The sequence below is a fragment of the Schistocerca gregaria genome, chromosome 2 (assembly GCF_023897955.1).
Source record: "Schistocerca gregaria isolate iqSchGreg1 chromosome 2, iqSchGreg1.2, whole genome shotgun sequence".
Lineage (NCBI taxonomy): Eukaryota > Metazoa > Arthropoda > Insecta > Orthoptera > Acrididae > Schistocerca > Schistocerca gregaria.
The window spans coordinates 256,734,119-256,753,984 of record NC_064921.1 but is presented as its reverse complement, the minus strand read 5'-3'; the positions used below and the strand labels follow the sequence as shown (position 1 = coordinate 256,753,984).

At 44.2% G+C, this 19,866-nt stretch overlaps 1 protein-coding gene across 1 annotated transcript in view; it reads right to left on the bottom strand.

Moving 5' to 3' along the window:
- Positions 1 to 19,866, bottom strand: part of LOC126336810 (uncharacterized) — a 229,618-nt gene that overhangs the window by 45,008 nt on the left and 164,744 nt on the right. Inside the window, exon 2 of the mRNA XM_050000854.1 lies at positions 7,023 to 7,090. Coding sequence (XP_049856811.1) covers positions 7,023 to 7,090 — 68 coding nt within the window. The remainder of the gene's footprint in view (positions 1 to 7,022; positions 7,091 to 19,866) is intronic.

Sequence of the window (19,866 nt, the reverse complement as noted above, 5' to 3'; positions counted from 1 at the left end):
TACACTCCTGGAAATTGAAATAAGAACACCGTGAATTCATTGTCTCAGGAAGGGGAAACTTTATTGACACATTCCTGGGGTCAGATACATCACATGATCACACTGACAGAACCACAGGTACATAGACACAGGCAACAGAGCATGCGCAATGTCGGCACTAGTACAGTGTATATCCACCTTTCACAGCAATGCAGGCTGCTATGCTCCCATGGAGACGATCGTAGAGATGCTGGATGTAGTCCTGTGGAACGGCTTGCCATGCCATTTCCACCTGGTTCCTCAGTTGGACCAGCGGTCGTGCTGGACGTGCAGACCGCGTGAGACGACGCTTCATCCAGTCCCAAACATGCTCAATGGGGGACAGATCCGGAGATCTTGCTGGCCCGGGATTGTTGACTTACACCTTCTAGAGCTCGTTGGGTGGCACGGGATACATGCGAACGTGCATTGTCCTGTTGGAACAGCAAGTTCCCTTGCCGGTCTAGGAATGGTAGAACGATGGGTTCGATGACGGTTTGGATGTACCGTGCACTATTCAGTGTCCCCTCGACGATCACCAGAGTTGTACGGCCAGTGTAGGAGATCGCTCCCCACACCATTATGCCGAGTGTTGGCCCTGTGTGCCTCGGTCGTATGCAGTCCTGATTGTGGCTCTCACCTGGACGGCGCCAAACACGCATACGACCATCATTGGCACCAAGGCAGAAGCGACTCTCATCGCTGAAGACGACACGTCTCCATTCGTCCCTCCATTCACGCCTGTCGCGACACCACTGGAGGCGGGCTGCACGATGTTGGGGCGTGAGCGGAAGACGGCCTAACGGTGTGCGGGACCGTAGCCCAGCTTCATGGAGACGGTTGTGAATGGTCCTCGCCGATACCCCAGGAGCAACAGTGTCCCTAATTTGCTGGGAAGTGGCGGTGCGGTCCCCTACGGCACTGCGTTTGATCCTACGGTGTTGGCGTGCGTCCGTGCGTCGCTGCGGTCCGGTCCCAGGTCGACGGGCACGTGCACCTTTCGCCGACCACTGGCGACAACATCGATGTACTGTGGAGACCTCACGCCCCACGTGTTGAGCAATTCGGCGGTACGTCCACCCGGCCTCCCGCATGCCCACTATACGCCCTCGCTCAAAGTCCATCAACTGCACATACGGTTCACGTCCACGCTGTCGCGGCATGCTACCAGTGTTAAAGACTGCGATGGAGCTCCGTATGCCACGGCAAACTGGCTGACACTGACGGCGGCGGTGCACAAATGGTGCGCAGCTAGCGCCATTCGACGGCCAACACCGCGGTTCCTGGTGTGTCCGCTGTGCAGTGCGTGTGATCATTGCTTGTACAGCCCTCTCGCAGTGTCCGGAGCAAGTATGGTGGGTCTGACACACCGGTGTCAATGTGTTCTTTTTTCCATTTCCAGGAGTGTATTTCATGCTGTAGTATTGACTTCAATTACAACTTACATAGCAAATCGGGGCTTGCATTTACTGACTATAACGGAAGTAATTAAATCGATGCTTCATTGTATAAGGGGCGTTCAAAAAGAAACGAGCATGAAGCATAATTACAGAAACCAGTTCCTGTATGTTAGAAGTATTGACCCTGGCTGTTGGGACAGTTGCCCCATTGTGACAGAAGGCGGTGACTGGCTGTCTCATAGAATTCCCGGGGCTGCGATGTTAACCAGTTCCGCAAGTACAGCTGGACATCGTTGTCCGCGGTGAATCGTTTGCCCCTCAGAGCTTTTTTAAGGGGACCAAAAATGACGTAATCACAGAGAGAGAGGTCCGGACTGTATGAAGGATGGCCGAGAATCTTCCATTTGAATTTCTGCAGGAGCTCCATGACTGTGTTGACCGTATGAGGCTCTGCACTGTTGTGGAGCAGAATGACTCCACTGGTGAGATAGCCTGGTCGTTTTGATTTGATCGCTTGGCGAAGGGTGGTAAAGGTTTGCGAGTAACGCTGGGCATTCACTGTTTTCCCGTGCTGCTGGAAGTGAATCAGAAGGGGGCCATCTTTGTCAAAGAAGAACAGCAGCATAACCCTTCCTGTACTCGTGTGGACGGCAACGTCCAGATGTACGTGCGGAACAGGTTATCATCGCAGCCCCGGTAATTCACCACCTTGTGTCACAATGAGACAAGTGTCTCAACAGCCAGGGCCTATACTTCTAACATACAGGGACTGGTTTTTGTAATTATGCCTCCTGTTCGTTTCTTTTTGAACACCCCTTATGTATAAACAATTTACGACGCTGCACGGGCCTTTTGTTTCAATTGCTGTCATAGAAAGTGTGGCCGTACATAGCACTTTTTATCTGAAGATTTAAAATAAGAATGTTACGTATGATACAACGTTCTTGGACATTGCGAGTGCATTTATAATATAGCATGTGATCTGAAGATTTAGCTAAGAAACAGGTCAAAATTTGAAAAAAAAAAAATCTTAGATGTGACTGAGACAATATAAAGAAAATATGTAAGTTTTATAGAAAGATATTTTGATTGGAAATTAAATATAACACTAATGTAACTTTATATGCTCCTTGAAGAGATGAGTTTTTTGACAGTTCATTTGCATAGCTAACAGCAAGCTGTTCGTGAAATACTTCAATTTTCTCTCAAATCACTAATTAAATGCTTATTAATTAGCGTGATTACTTTGCAAAACAAGACTTCAAGCTAGTCAATTTAATGCCCCATTTGTCCATTTCCCGGTTTTCGTTTGGTTGGAAGATTTTCGAGTAAAATCCGTTATGTAATATCTAGAGAGTCTTGTGTGTGCCTCGTTCAGACATCTGACCAACAAAATAGCCATAGTCATATACAAAGTCCTTTTTCTATAAATTCTGTTAACGATAAATATTTTATATTTTTCTGTCTGTGAAACGTAATAGAATATTCATTACAGAATATTTGGCGAACACAGGTCTTTTATAGGGTGCGTAGTAACTTGAATGCGCTTAGTTGTAAAGTGGCCTTGATGGAGATGAGTTGTTCGTAATATTGCTTAGAGTGTAGCTGGAAGAAATGTATTCACAAGATCAAAAATAAATGTTATATTTCTTTAAAATTTAATCGAAAGTTGAGCTCATTATTTGATTCTGATATGCATATGGAATTTGCACAGAAGCCAAAAAGCACGCCATATTTAAAAGAACGAAAAATCCTCAAGACTGACAAAGATTTAGAGATTTCCGGAATTTAACGCGAACTTCAGTGCAAGATGGTTTTAATGGTTTGCACAACGAAACTCTGTCGCGAAATCTGGCAGAAAACCCGAAGAGACTCTGGGTGTATGTTAAGTACTCCAGCCGCAAGGCGCAATCGATGGCTCCAGTGCGTGATACCAAACGCGATATTACTGATGACAGTATTACTAGAGCAGAGTTATTAAACACGGTTTCCCATAACCTCTTTTTCAAAGAAGGTGAAGTAAATATTTCGGAACTCGAATGAAGAACAACCGCCAACTTGAGTAACTTAGAAGTAGATACCCTCGGTGTAGCGAAGCAGCTTGATTTACTTAATAAAGGCAAGGCTTCCGTTCCAGATCCTATATCAGTCAGATTCCTTTCATAATATGCTGATACAATAGATCCATACTTAACAATTCCATACAACAGTGCGCTCGTCGAAAGATCCGTACCTAAAGACTGGAATCTTGAATAATTCACGCCATTACCCAAGAAAGTAAATAGGTGTAATCTGCTGAATCACAGACCCATTTCACTAACGTCGATTTGCAGTAGGCTTTTGGAACATACTCTGTGCTCGAACATTATGAATTATCAGGTTACCTTATATTCGGAAAGTGGGTGCACTCAGCGACTGTATATGATTTATAAACTATAGAGTGCAGCAAGCAAATCCAGATTTCAGCTAGTAGCTAGCCATTCTCAGTACGTTGTTTTTTATTCTCAATGCATGTAAGTCCCTCTTGTTCGGGCGTCAGTCACAGATCTCTGAATTACCTGCAAGAAAACGATTTATTGACAAACAGCCAACACGGATTCAGAAAGTACCGGCCTCGTAAAACACAGCTAGCTCTTTGTCCTCACAAAGTAATGAGTGCTATCGAGAAGGGATGTCAAACTGATTCTATATTTTCAGATATCCAGAAGTCTTTTGATACTGTTCCACACAAGCGACTTTTAATCAAATTTCCTGCCTATGGAGTCTCAGTTGTGCGACTGGATTCGTGTTTTCCTGTCAGAAAGGTCACGGATCGTAGTAACTGACAGAAAGTCCTCGAGTAAAATAGGAGTAATTCCTGGCGTTCCCCAAGGAACGCTGTACCTGCTGTACCTGATGTATGTAAACGATTTGTGACACAATACAAGAAGCCTGCTTAGACTTTTCAGATTGTGTAGTCATTTACAGTCTTGTAAAGTCATCAGAGGATCAAAACCAATTGCAAAATGATTTTACATACACATGATGGGAAAATCGACAGTTAACTCTAAACAATGAAAAGTGTGAAGTCGCCCACATGAGCAATAAACGGAATCCGTTAAATTTCGGTTACACGACAAATCAGACAGAATTAAAGGCTGTACATTAAGCCAAATACTTAGGGACTAAAATTGCGAATAACTTAAATTGGAACGATCACGTAGATAATGTTATGGGGAAGGCAAACCAAAGACCGCGATTTATTGGCAGAACACTTAGAAAACGCAACAGTTCGACAAAAGACACCGTTTTCTGGAGTATTGTAGTGCGGTGTGGGATTTGCTTCTGACAGAATTGACGGAGGACATTAAAAAAGTTCAATGAAATGCAGCTCGTTTTTTGTATCGCGAAATAGGGGACGGAGTGCCACGGATATGATACGCGAATTGGGGTGGAAATAATTAAACCAAAGGCGTTTTCCCCTGCGGCAGAATCTTCTCATGAAATTCCAATCACAAACTTTCTCCTCACAGTGAGAAAATATTTTGTTGGCGCCCACCAACTTAGGGAGAAACAATAACATTATAAAATAAGAGAACTCGCAAGGAAGGATTTAAGTGTTTATTTGCCGGACGCTATTCGAGAGTGGAACGGTAGAGAGATAGCTTGAAGGTGTTTCAATGAACCTTCTGCCAGGCACTTAATTGTGACTGGCAGAGTCATCATGTAGATGTAGATGAAAGCCCGAAGAAGCTGTTTGACAGTTGGCTATAGCGAATCGATGGCTGCAGCTAGGTTAATCATTTAATAATAACCGAGTTCTACTGCTTGTTCACAGTTATTTTTTGAGAGTGCCAAATAGTCGTTTTATTGGAATGTAACACACCAAGAACTTAATTTTTCGTGGTTAGGAGAGAACGAGTATGTTACAAGTTCCTTATCTGGCACTGGAATTCATTTGGACGGTGATGGTGAAAATACGGGAAAGTTTCGAGAAGGCAGCAAGCAGGACTGAATTTTTGTACACTCCGCACATTTTTAGTGAGGACGCCTAGCAAATGTGGAGGTATCTCGGTTTGTGTGTTAGCTCACTAGCGCCTGTACGTCGGCTGCACTTGCTGCACGACTGCATGCGGCCTGCCTATCTGCTACGGCGCCACATCACTCGCTGTGGCCCAGTGGACTGGTCTATGTGGAACGCTTCGCAAGGCTTACTTTAATGATTACTACTGTGTTCAAAATACAAAAGCTGGGAGAGGCGAGGGTGTGGGCGACGGGGCGAAGCGCCAGTTATTTTTTTCACATACTGTTGAGTTCGTTCTTGCCCCTACACTATGAGATTCGTGGATTAAGCATAACCCACATACAGGGATTGTATAGTGGCGAGACCACTCAGGTATACTGCATGCTGGCAATACCACTGAGAAGGACCAGACAGTAATCTAAACGTATGAATAGCATGTTTTCTTTCATTTCATTCCTCGCTGTGACTCTTTTCGTACTAGGCTAAAATTCCAATGAAATTTCATCAGCCTTGCTATAAAAAGTTCGATAATCTATTAGTGTCGCCGGTTTTGGTTCCAGTTATTGTCGATTATCATCACAATATTCTGATTTTGTCTCCAGTGGGTTAACGTTTTCTCTGTCTGATGTACTGGACGATGGAACACCGGTACACTCGTGTGATCCGCATGGGCAGCAAACGTAAATCCTAGTGAATTTTGTTAGTTGTGTATTTCCTCGGTTTTGTGTGTGCTGAGCTACTTTTGAAGTTCTGTTTAGTGTAAGTTGGAATGGCTAAAACGTAACGGGTGGTTCCAATTAAAGTGCAGGCACTCACAAAGGTCCAGTGTGGGCTGTAATTATAGTATAGCAACGAATCTTGGTACATAAGTTACTGCGTTAACGCGGAACCTATTTACGCTGTAAAAAAGAAATTAATTCCAATTTTGGATACCATATGCACATTGGCGCTCTACAGCACCCCGCCGACGTCTGCAGTGCTCACGTGAAACAACTGGTATAAGGTGCGGTTAATAATAAAATGAACATTTTGCCTTTCTCACTTCTCGTTCCTAAGCCATGACATATGGAAACAGTTCTACACGCCTTTCTTTTATTCAAAGCGCTGGATTTGTAAGTGGTGGCCAAAATAGTAACTAATTTGTTTGCAGCGTAAATCGGTTCCGTCATATCGTAACTCATTAGGATATTTATCGAGGTTCGCTGGCATACGATAATTACAGCCAACACTGGACGTCTGTCAATAGCTACACTTTAATTATAACCACCCGGTATATGATCTACGCAGTACATGTGACCACTTTCTTTTGGTACACATTCCTAAACTTTGTTCAGTTTAAATTAAACGTATTCAGTATTATTTAGACACAAGCAATTTTTCCCCTTTAGCACGATAATCTCCTCCTAAACGTTGTGGCTACAATCACTTTGACATTACGGAGCAACGAACAGTGTCGTCGTCAACCGCCCCCCCCCCCCCCTTCTTCCGCACAACCATTTCACCACAAGGTCGCAAGGCGCTCTTTAACGCCATGCTCTAAGACAGGGAGTGACAATATTATGGATAAGCCCGCTTTAATGAGTATAAACATTGATTCTTACCCACAGTGGATCATCTTTGCTGGAGTTGTCTTCTAATACAGGAACACCGCTTACGTAGGACAGAACTCCTGAAATAAAGAACAATAGTGGTTTATAGCTGCAAAATTTGAAACACTTAATGGACTACGTCAACTATGTTCTAGAGTATCTTACTTTATACTGCAGAAAAGTAAGCAACAAAACTGTAGATAGAATAACGGAGATCAATGAAGACGTTTAAAACTATAAACTGATGCAGTCATACTGTTCAATCATTTAACAATATTTAGATGCATCCACTCTCATATGAATATTGAAAAGTGGAGAGAGAGATAGAGAGAGAGAGAGAGAGAGAGAGAGAGAGAGAGAGAGAGAGAGAGAGAGAGAAAGAGAGAGAGAGAGAGAGTCGATAGCGTCTGTCCGGTTCTTCGTTTTATTTACTCATCGCATCAAAATAACGTCAAAGAACGACTCGAAAATTCTGTATGAGATAGTTATAAAGTCCAGTTAAATCGAATTATGTAATCTGGGATGTACCAGTAAACACCAACCTCCGATCAAGAATCGGACTCGCATCTACAAAACAGTTTCAAACGTTTGAAAAGAGGTGTCTTGATTCGTCAAAGGCAACCAACCTGCAGCGCACAGCACTCTTCTTGCAGTCTTTCACGGCCGCTTTTTTTTTTTTTTTTTTAATATTGAGATGATGTTCTTGCGTTGAAGAGACAAACCCATGAGGAAACAGGCATCTCTTCTTTGAATTTTCTACACTTCTTCAGTTAACTTCGGTATGGTCCTCGGATCGAGAAATATGGTGGTATGACACGGAGAGTTCATCAACCTGTGAGTATCTGTTCTGATTAGGCGATGTGCTATGATTAGCAGTATCAAAAGAAAAAAAAGAAGAGGATTCAGCAAATAACAGTTGAATGTACACTCATTTGTGGTGCAGATGGATAGTCCCCGGGAGAGCGGCAACGGTGTAGGCTTGACAGTGGAGATGGATGGAATGAGGAGGGTAGCCAGAACGTCCAGAATGGAGAGGAGAAGAAGTAACCAAATTAGATGATGGATATAGAACAACGAATCCTGCAAAGAACTGAGAAAAGAGCTCTTCAGTGGTATGACCACGTGTGGCGAATGGAGCAAGAACGATGGCCAAAAGCGATCTTGGAATGGTTGCCGCCGGGAAGGAGGAAGCGAGGACCGCGGAGAATAACACAGAGAGCGGGAATAACTGGAATGACGAGGAAGAGCGATCTTAGAGAGGAAGATTGCAATGATCGTCGGTACTGGTGAATGGGAATGCAAGGCAATTGCTGAATAATGGAGAAGCCCTTAAAACTAAGTAAGATCCTTGTTTCAAGTGTAAATTCTTTTTCATATTTATTAATCTATCGCTGTTCAAGCAGATGTCCGAGTAATTTATTTATGAACATATTCCATTATGCAAAGAGTTGTCTGTGAAAACGTTTCCGTTGTGGACATTTGTATAATGTAATAACTTACGGTAAATCAATTTGTCAAGTGCCATACCGAATTAGGATTAAATGTGATCTGTGTAGTAAACGAAGGAAGATGGAGAGAGAGAGAGAGAGAGAGAGAGAGAGAGAGCGAGAGAGAGCGAGAGAGAGCGAGAGAGAGCGAGAGAGAGCGAGAGAGAGCGAGAGAGAGCGAGAGAGAGCGAGAGAGAGCGAGAGAGAGCGAGAGAGAGCGAGAGAGAGCGAGAGAGAGCGAGAGAGAGCGAGAGAGAGCGAGAGAGAGCGAGAGAGAGCGAGAGAGAGCGAGAGAGAGCGAGAGAGAGCGAGAGAGAGAGCGAGAGAGAGAGCGAGAGAGAGCGAGAGAGAGCGAGAGAGAGCGAGAGAGAGCGAGAGAGAGCGAGAGAGAGCGAGAGAGAGAGAGAGTTGCCAATGAGCGGCAAATTGGTAAAGAAAGTACGCTAGAGTTCTCGACTTTTATGAAATTCCGTAAATTAACAATGTAGAGGAGCAGTAATTTGGACTGTATCGGTAAAAAGAACATCAAACAAAGTGTTTATCGATACAGAAAAGGGGTGAAGTGGGACTCGAGACATACTGTCATGTGTTGAAATGTACCGTGATTGGTCTGATACTGCAAGAAGGTTTTCTCACAGTCGTGACGTGCCTGTTAGTATAGTACTGCCTGGCAAAAATCGTTAGAGATTACGCATTACCGATGCATCATATTGACTGCGTCCTCAAAGAAAACAGATGCCGATATTTTTAAATGGCTAATGCATGTTGGCACTGCCGATTTTTCAAATGATTGATGTTTATCCAATGTTCTTGTTGACTGCTGGCATGTATGTGTCAACGAAAATACGAACGTGTACTGTCTGCGCAATTTAAAGAGAACTTGCTGATGAACCAGCTTACGCAATTACAACAGAAAAGTAAAGAGAAGGTAGCAGTGGTTTCGGAGTAGGGTTTAGATTGAGCAGTAGAAACAGTGGTAAAGGTGTTATTATAGTTGTAGAAGAAGAGATAAGATAAATTAGTTACGTCTTAAATGGTCTAGAATCGGCCAAACAGAGTCCATATTTGCGACTTCTTCGTATCCTTTCAATAAAACTCTCTGGTATCAACCAGTTCTGTTGACATTCCATTTCAGACCGCTCTCGATGGACACTCTTAGATACTTGACGGTTGTGGCTGGTTACAGTGACTGATACTGATCGTATGATCAGACTTCCAGCCACAGATGTGCTCTACATTTAGGGTCAACCTGCCAGTCATTGTAACAAACATCTGCAAGTGTTTCTGCATGTCTAATGGTGTCATCTTTCAGTATACAACACCGCCATCCTATTTGGTCAGTAGATTGTACCGTTATGAGAGTCCCGTGGTTGTATTTTGTACAGAGCTATTAAAAAAGATTCGGTCTCAAAGTTCTATTTTTTTCGGAGTATTACATGCACAAATATGAACACGTGGGGAGTTCAATAAGTAATGCGCCATATTTTTTTCTCGGTTAGTTTCCGTCGGGGAAATGCGAAACGTGTTGTGGAACATCATGTAATATTCTCGCTTCAGCTCCTATAGTTTCACGAACTTTCGAGAAGTGCTGGTTGTAAACGTATGTTTCAAAATGGCATCTGTAACGGAAGTGCGTTCCAACCAGAGGCGAAAAAGCAGAGCACTGCAGATATTCATAGGCGTTTGGAGAATATCTACGGACACTTGGCAGTGGACAAAAGCACGGTGAGTCGTAGGGCGAAGCGCCTGTCATCGTCGCAACAAGATCACGTAAGACTGTCCGATCTCCCGCGTCCCGACAGGCCACACACAGCTGAAACTCATGCAATGTTGAAATCTGAGGACATTCTCATTCGGGGTGACTGAAGGATCACAATCAAACACATCGCTGGACAGCTAAACGTCTCTCTCGATAGTGCTGACACACTTGTCCACCAGTTTGGGAAGTCAAAGGTGTGCGCTGCTGGGCTCCTCACCGCCTAAAAAGAAGACCATAAGGAGCAACGAAGGGCCATCTCTACTGAATTGCTTGCCCGTTACGAAGCTGACCGTGAGCATTTTTTGTTGAACATCGCAGAAAATGAAAGATGGGCTCGTCACTTGGAGCCGGAAACAAAACGGCAATCCACGGAGTGGCGTCACTTCACCTGTCTCCTTCGAAGAAAAAGTTGTAAGGCGCACACTCAGCCGGTAAAGTCCTGAAGACAGTCATCTGGATCCCTGAAGGCGTTGTTCTATTTGGTGCCTATCCTCATGGTGTAGAGATCAACTCTGAAGTCTGTAGAAATGTAACTGAAGAAACGACTTGAGCGTGTTCATTGCCACAAAAACAAACGAACTTCTTCTTCTCCATGACTAGTGGCTCTGAGCACTATGGGACTTAACTTCTGAGGTCATCAGTCCCCCAGAACGTAAAACTACTTAAACCTAACTAACCTAAGGACATTACACACATCCATGCCCGAGGCAGGATTCGAACCTGCGACTGTAGGTGTCGCGCGGTTCCCTGACTGTAGCGCCTAGAACCACTCGGCCACTCCGGCCGGCTCTCCATGACAACGCAAGACACCACACAAGTCTGCGCAGCAGAAAAGGAGCCCACATAACTTCACTGGACTGTTCTTCATCATCTGCCCTACAGCCAGGATGTCGCACCTTCCTACTTCCATATATTTGGCCCAGTGAAGGATGCACTCTGCGGGAAGCAGTATGGGGATAATCGGCATGTTATTGACTCAGCCAGACATCGTTTCCGACGTCGACCAGGAGAGTGGTACTATACGAACATTCAGGCCCTCTCAGTAAAATGATGTAAGGCCGTCGTGTTGAACGGAGATTATATTGAAAAATAGGGTTTTGTAAACAAAACGGTGGGGATTCCCTGAACCTGATTTTCATAAAAAAAAGTGTTGCATTACTTATTGAACGCCCCTCGTAGAACTGTTGAGCCCTCGACTTTGCGTTACGAGTGTGGTGCCATGATAACAAGGCGACAAAGCAAGTTTATGTGTGTTTTTAACATGCGAAATGTTTATCTGTTACAACAGTGCAGCTTGCATTCAGCAGGATTTAAGGAAAAGAACCGCCTTGTAAACAGAGTTTTGTGAGAGGACCATCTCACGTAATCGACGAACATCCGCGTCATTGGACTGGGAGTAGTTGTGAAGTGACGTGGCTCTATTCCCTTGCCAACCCCACCCCAACCCCCTCCCAAGTCGCCTGACGTTATGCCTTGTCATTTTCTTTTCTGGGGGACATTAAGGACCGTCTTTACCAACCTCTGCTACCAAGAACGCTGATACAACTCAGAGAACGGATCAGTAATGCTGTGATGACCACTAACAGAAAGTTGCTTCATAAGGTGTGGAATGAACTTGACTACCGCTTGGACGAGTGTCGTGTGACCAGAGGAGCATATAGAACATTTGTAGAGTGCAAAATGGAAACTCGGTGAGTTAACGGTTCTGTTCATGCAGCAATCATATCTGTACATGTAATACTCTGAAAAAATACAGCTTTGAAAACGAATGACTGATTTATAGTAGCCCTGTATTATGAAAACATCTAGCAACCATTAATTTGATGACATGTTTTTTTATCACATTTAATTGTTCCCTGCCATTCTCGGTTCCCGAAGCTTTATCATCATCAACGGGCTCCATTGTATTTACAAGATGAAATGTTAATCATCTATTGAATGCTTTGAATGCAATGGTGTCAGCAAACGTCTCCTATTTAGTTCGAAGACTTGAACTTTTTCCGTGCAACACGAAATATTATTTTCAATATAATTACTCTCAAGTCTTTTAACCATAATCGCGAATGCAGAGAGTTGAAAGTGTGTCACCGTTTGCACTCAGATATTGAATAAAAAAGCTTTACGTTTTGCTTGCTATCAGTGCATGTAGAAAATCTGATGATAGTGTAAGATCAGGTTGTTAGTGCAAATGGTGGCCCACTCTCAAACCTGGCACGTCTGGTTGACGTTTTCCCACCGTCCATATCATAAGCAGCATAGAGAACTCAGCCTTCTGTGCCATCTACCAAATGTATAATACCTCCATATTCTCATGAAGTAATGAGTGCTATCGACAGAGATCTCATATTGATTCTATATCTCTAGATTTCCAGAAGGCTTTCGACACATTTCCCCAAAGTGACTTCTAATCATGTGACGTGCCTGTGGAGTATCGTCCCAAATGTGCGTCTGGTTTCACGATTTTCTGTCAGCGAGGTCGCAGTTCATACTAATTCACGGAAAGCCATTGAGTGAAACAGAAATGATATCTGGCGTTCCCCAAGAACGTATTAATGTCCTCTAATGTTCCTAATCTATGTAAACGATTTAGAAGACAATCTGAGCAGCTCTCTTCAACTGTTTGCAGATGATGCTGTCATTCATAGTCTCATTAAGTCTTCAGAAGATCAAAACCAATTGCAAAATGATTAAGACAAGATAGCTGTACGGTGGGAAAAGAGGCAATTGGCTCCAAACCATGAAAAGTGTGATGTCATTCATACGAATACCAAAATTTCGGTTGTACGGTAAGTCACACAAATCGCAAGCCTGTCAATTCGACTGTATATTTTGCGATTACAATTACAAATAACTTATATTGGAACGATAATATAGATAATATTGTGGGGAGATTGCGTTTTACTGACAGAGCATTTAGAACATGCAACTGGTCTACTAAGAGACTGCTTACACTACCCTTGTCCGTCCTCTTTTGCTGTGCCGTACGATATCCTTACCAGACAGCATTAGCGGAGGACATAAAAGAAGTTCAAAGAAGAGCAGGTCGTTTTTTACTATCGGTGAGTGTTTCACAAGTATGATGTCCAAATTGGGGTGGCAAACATTAGAACAAAGACTTTCGTTGCTGCGAGATTTTCTCACGATGTTTCAATCACCAGTTTTCTCCGTGAATACGAAAGTATTCTTGTGGCATCCACTTGCGTGGGGGCAAATAATTATCGTAATAAAATAGGAGAAATCAGAGCTCGCACAGAGAGAGTTAAATATTCGTTTTCCCCGTGCGCTGATCGAGAGTGGCATGCTAGCGAAATAACTTGAAGGTGGTTCGATGAGCTCTCTGTCAGACACTTAACTGTGAGTCGCAGAGTGATGCAGATGTGAATGTAGATGTAGTTGTAGAGTGATGATTGCCCGGTATCCAAATGATCATCTGACATCACAATATGTTCAAATGGCTCTGAGCACTATGGGACTTAACATCTGAGGTCTTCAGAGCTACTTAAACCTAACTAACCTAAGGACATCATACACATCCATGCCCGAGGCAGGATTCGAACCTGCTACCGTAACGGTCGCGTTGTTCCAGACTGAAGCGCCTAGAACCTCTCGGCCACAGCGGCGGGCCCTGACATCACAGAGGTATCTGTAAATGGCTGCAAATAAAATTTAGATTTTCTGTATTTTAAGAGCTATTAAGGTTGCTGTACCAGTGGCACCACAGTAGTTATGGAGTGGAGCGATTTTTAATTGAAAGTAAAATTAGACCTATGAATACAACTGAAGGTGTCGTCACTAGGTATAGTAATAGTCGTGATCCAATGGTCTACCGGCAGGCGGACTTATCAGTACGGCTGAAGGCATTGTTAAAAATTGTTTAAATGGCTCTGAGCACTATCGGACTTAACATCTGAGGTCATCAGTCCCCTAGAACTTAGAAGAAAAGTGTACCTATAGCAGCAAATGCAGCCAGTAATAAGTGAAAAAATGATGAAATTTCACATGTAAAAAAATGTGTTTTGTTACTTTTTGAGCTTCCACTGCTATGAGTATGAATCCTAAATCCTTCCTGGGTATGCTGGTAAAGTTTTATGAATTTATTTGTAAAAGTGTAGACAGTGGAAATTAAAATGTGCTGTGGTGACTCTCCTGCTCCAAGTCGGCCCGTTTGACGTCCTACCCCCCTTAAAAGCTAAGTAACCTAAGGACAAAACACACATCCACGCGATAGGCAGGATTCGAACCTGCGACCGTAGCAGTCTCGCGGTTTCAGACTGAAGCGCCTAGAACCTCTCGGCCACACCGGCCGGCTCAGGCTTTGTCACTAGATAAGTAACAGTTATCGTCCAGTGACCTATCGGAAGACGGAGACTACTGCAGAAGGACGCCTTCGTGCGCAGGGAGCAACGCTGTGCGTTGCGAAGGGTTCGTCGTCGGTAGGCAGAGCGGCGCGCATGCCTCGAGACGGAGAGGCGACACCGCGCCGCGGAAAAGTGCAGCGTCGTGACCAGCTGTGGTCGGCCGCTACATCCGGGAGAGCAGCAGAAGACACCGGCCGGGCCGCCAAGGCTGCGAGCCGCTCGCCCTGCGCTCCGCGGCAACAGCCCACACGCAGCGGGTACACTGTCTGGCCAAAAAGCTGAAGCACCCAGGAGACGCGGTCGGATGCCAGTGCAACTTCTTACACTTGTATACAGTAGGTCTGCAGCGGATAGGCGCTTGGTGCAGGGAGTGGCAACTGACCCTTAACATAGACAAATGTAATGTATTGCGAATACATAGAAAGAAGGATCCTTTATTGTGTGATTATATGAAAGCGGAACAAACATTGGTAGCAGTTACTTCTGTAAAATATCTGGGAATATGCGTGCGGAACGATTTGAAGTGGAATGATCGTATAAAATTAATTGTTGGTAACGCGGGTGCCAGGTTGAGATTTATTGGGAGAGTCCTTAGAAAATGTAGTCCATCAACAAAGGAGGTGGCTTACAAAACACTCGTTCGACCTATACTTGAGTATTGCTCATCAGTCTGGGATCAGTATCAGATCGGGTTGACGGAGGAGATAGAGAAGATCCAAAGAAGAGCGGCGCGTTTCGTCACAGGGTTATTTGGTAAGCGAGATAGCGTTACGGAGATGTTTATCAAACTCAAGTGGCAGACTCTGAAAGAAAGGCGCTCAGCATCGCGGTGTAGCTTGCTGTCCAAGTTTCGAGAGGGTGCGTTTCTGGATGAGGTATCGAACATATTGCTTCCCCTTACTTATACCTCCAGAGGAGACCACGAATGTAAAATTAGAGAGATTCGAGCGCGCACGGAGGCTTTCCGGCAGTCGTCCTTCCCGCGAACCCCACGCGACTCGAACGGAAAAGGGAGGAAATTGAAAGTGGCACATAAAGTGCCCTCCGCCACACACCTTTGGGTGGTTTGCGGAGTATAAATGTAGATGTAGATGTAGGTGGGAGAGTACAAGATTACAGTTGTAATTCTCTGAGACAGGAAGAACGGCTACCAGAGGGCATTAGTGTTGTTCGTATTCAGTGTCGTTATCAGGCCTGGCAGGGTATATAAGGGGCGTGAACAGCGTCAGATGTTGCGTGGTCACTGTGAAGGGCTCAGATATGCTGCGTACTCGTGTGAGACAGCGTTATTAGCGTCTGACAATCAAAGAGGCACCATTGTGAGCGTGCGTTCGTCCAGCTGGTAGAATCGTGCAATATCCCGGTTTGTGGAGCATTCGGATGGGAAATTGGCTCGATGTTGGACTGCAGGGGAACGTAAAGACAGCTAGACTCATCTTCAATGTTCCCGGCGAGTACAGGAAAACTATTTACTAATTACCATGCCGAGCGCTATTGGCAAGCGGGGTGCACTCAGCCCTAGTGAGGCAAGCCGCGCGGGATTAGCCTAGCGGTCTCAGGGCGCTGCAGTCATGGACTGTGCGGCTGGTCCCGGCGGAGGTTCGAGTCCTCCCTCGGGCATGGGTGGATGTGTTTGTCCTTAGCGTAATTTAGATTAAGTAGTGTGTAATCTTAGGGACTGATGACCTTAGCAGTTAAGTCCCACATTTGAACTTGTGAGGCAAACTGAGGAGCTACTTGATTGAGAAGTAGCGGCTCCGGCCTCGAAACTGACATACGGCCGGAAGAGCGTTATGCTGACCACATCCCCCTCCATATCCACATGCAATGACGCCTGTGGGCTGAGCATGAGACGGCGGCCGGTAGGTACCATTGGGCCTTCATGGCCTGTTCGGGAGGAGTATGGCAGGAAGTTTGTGAGACAAGTGTGAGAAAAGTGAGAAAGGAGTGGCAACACTGCGAACGATCTGCCAACGTTGTGTTGTTCTACATGTGTAGACCGGTGCGTTCATCTATTCGCGATGCTCAGTCCGAGTTTCAGCTCCGTACAGCTATCACGGAATTTTTGAGAGCGCCTTCAGTGAACTTGTGTTTTTGTTGTGTGTTATGAAAATGAAATAGCGGAATTTAGAACAACGGTATATGCCATCAAATTTTGTGTTAAACTTGAGGAAATCACAAGTGTGAACTTTTGTAAAGTTGAAACAGGGCTTTGGGAAACAATTCTCAACAAAAACACAAGTTTTTCGCTGGCACAAGTCGCTTTTGGAAGGCCGAGAACACGTAGAAGATGAACGTCGCTCAGGGTGAGGTGACCTTTGACTTGTGCGTCCTCTTGTGGGATGCGACATACGTTTAGCAATAAGAATGAAGTGACCTGTTACTCTTAAACACATTCATCGTACGTCAAATTTTGACCGAAGTTTTGCACATGCGAAAGGATTGTGCCAAAATGGTGCCGAAGAAGCTCACAGCTGAGCAGAAGGACAATCGAAGAAATGTGTGTTGATGTACTTGAGAGGATTGCCAATGACCGTAAATGGTTCAGTCGTATGATCAAAAGTGATGAATCCTGGATTTTGTAATACGATCCTGAGACAAAGCGGCAAAGTGAAGGGTGGCACCTTGAAAAATCTTCTCCAACGTAAAAGAGCTCGAACGAGCAAGTCAATGGTCACAACAATGCTGATTCGTTTTCGTTACAGCGGGAGTACCCTGCATATTGAATTCGTCTCTCGAGATCAAACTGTCAACCAAGCGTTTTACAAAGACGTCCTCACAGGCTGAGGAAAAGATTGAATCGACTGAGACTGGATATTGTAGACTAGTGGATGCTGCATCATTTGTTCCACTGCTCTCCAATTCACGTGAGCTGATTCCTGACTTCTTGCTTTTTCCGATATTGAAAAATGTCTTAAAAGGACGTCGTTTTGGGACTGTGGAGAACAAGAAAAGAATGTGACCGACATCTTAAATGCTCTATCATGAGGCCTTTCAGTGCTGCTACCAAGACTGGGAACAACTCCACCGGTGTACAGCTGCCGAAGGCAACTACTTTGAAGGGAACAATACAGTTGTTTGAAAAAAAAAAAAATGGAAAACTCGGTAGAGAAAAAAAATCAGTCTCATTTATTTTCTCGCACACCTCATACATGGTGTTAAGTGTTCGTGGGTTGCGGAACTTACCTTAAGTGGAACGGACTTCAAACGCAGAAGACGCGAGTATGTAGTTCACCAGTGTTTTCTACTGCTTGTTGCCAGAGTCTCGTGCAGGTAGTTCGCAGCGCGGGTAGTCACATGTGGATGGATATCTCTCACGCCGGCATGACGCCACGGAGATGTAACTTCTTGAAATAGCCGTTACTAGTCTCCCACCATCTTGTGTCTGTCGGAACTATGGCTACTTGCTGTTCTAATTGGGAGCCATCAGCCAGATGAATACTGGGAAGAATCATTTAAACACCACGAAAAATTGGGTTTGATTGTAACTGATGAGCCCGCATCTCGTGGTCGTGCTGTAGCGTTCTCGCTTCCCACGCCCGGGTTCCCACGTTCGACTCCCGGCGGGGTCAGGGATTTTCTCTGCCTCGTGATGGCTGGGTGTTGGGTGATGTCCTTAGGTTAGTTAGGTTAAAGTAGTTCTAAGTTCTAGGGGACTGAGGACCACAGATGTTAAGTCCCATAGTGCTCAGAGCCATTTGAACCATTTGTAACTGATGAACAGAAACATTTTTCACTAAAATTATTGAGATTTTCGGATACCATTTAGTCATGGAAAGAAACGTACATGTGTTCTGTCATATTAATCTTTTCTAGTCCCGTGTAACTAGTTCAGATTTGCAGGCAGAAATGTCTGCTGGACATAAAAACTGATTGGACATTTTAATGCCAAGTACAATGACATAGGTCGACAGTTCCATTACGTCCTTTGTCCCAATCTTCTACTGACTGTTTTCTGCAGCCTTTAGTTACAACATTCCTACGTACGCTACAGCATTTCGCTTCCTCCGTATATCCAGTCATCTTTTGACGTATATGTTCCAAGATTACATACGTTTCGCTACCATATATAATAACCGCGCAAAGTACGCGTTTCAGATATAAATGAACTAGACGGAAATGATTCATGCCAAATCTCAGCCGAGACTAAAAAGTGTCAAAGTATTTATTGTTCTTTTTTTGTACACTTATATTCTGATATTAGTGGAAAGAACATAAACGTCTGCATTACCTCGAACAATTACAATGTCGAGAATTTCATTCTCTTAGAAAATACATTGAACGTAATGTAGATGGTAAAATGAAACATGAGAAGCACAGTGAAATCAGTCAAAAATCCGCATGGTTCGCACATAACTGGAATAAGCCTCCGAAGGATCAGCATGTCACTTGGTACTAAAATTTATAGGAAATATGAAAGCAAAATCAAAGTACTGTAGACTATGAAAAGAGCTGAAAAGGAAGAAAAGCAGTGGAGATGTGAAAGGACACACAGAACAACATTTTTCATTTTCAAGAGCGGATTTATTGAAAGTGGAAGCAAAAAGTAATTTTGAAACTTCCTGGGGGATTAAAGCTGTGTGGCGCATCCAGACTCGGACCTCGATGTTTTGCTTTTCACGCGCCTGCTGATTGAGATACCCAAGCACGTCTCAAGTTTCGCTCTTACAGTTTTATTTCCGCCAATACCTCATCTCCTACCTTCCAAACTTGACAGAAGTTCCCCTGAAACTTACGGGCCTAGCAGTCTTGGAAAAAAGGGATCGTGATGCGTGCTTGGATAGCTCAATCGGTAAGCACCTTCCCGTGAAAGGCAAAGGTCCCAGGTTCGTGTCACGCTCGGCACATAGCTTAAATGTGTCAGGAATTTTCAGATCAGCGCACACTCCACTGCTGAATGAAAATTCATACGGGAGATAAGAAATGCGCACTGCATTTTTGGATGCATGTGGGAAGGCTGTGTCCACAGTACACAGTCGTCTCCACATCAGTTCGGATAATATTGACGTTTTATCATCGGTATAATGACTGACTTTTTTAATTTTTCACTTAATACATTCTAAGAGAAAAAAATGACGTACCACGAAGCAACTACCCTCATTGACAGGTACTGATAGATATAACGTACATGTACAGACAAGCAAAAGATTATCATTACAGAAAAATTGGGTGACGTATTGAAAATAAAGGCCTTCTCAAATTAAGTCCAACGCTGGTCCTTATGCAAGCAGTTACTCGGCTTGGAATTGATT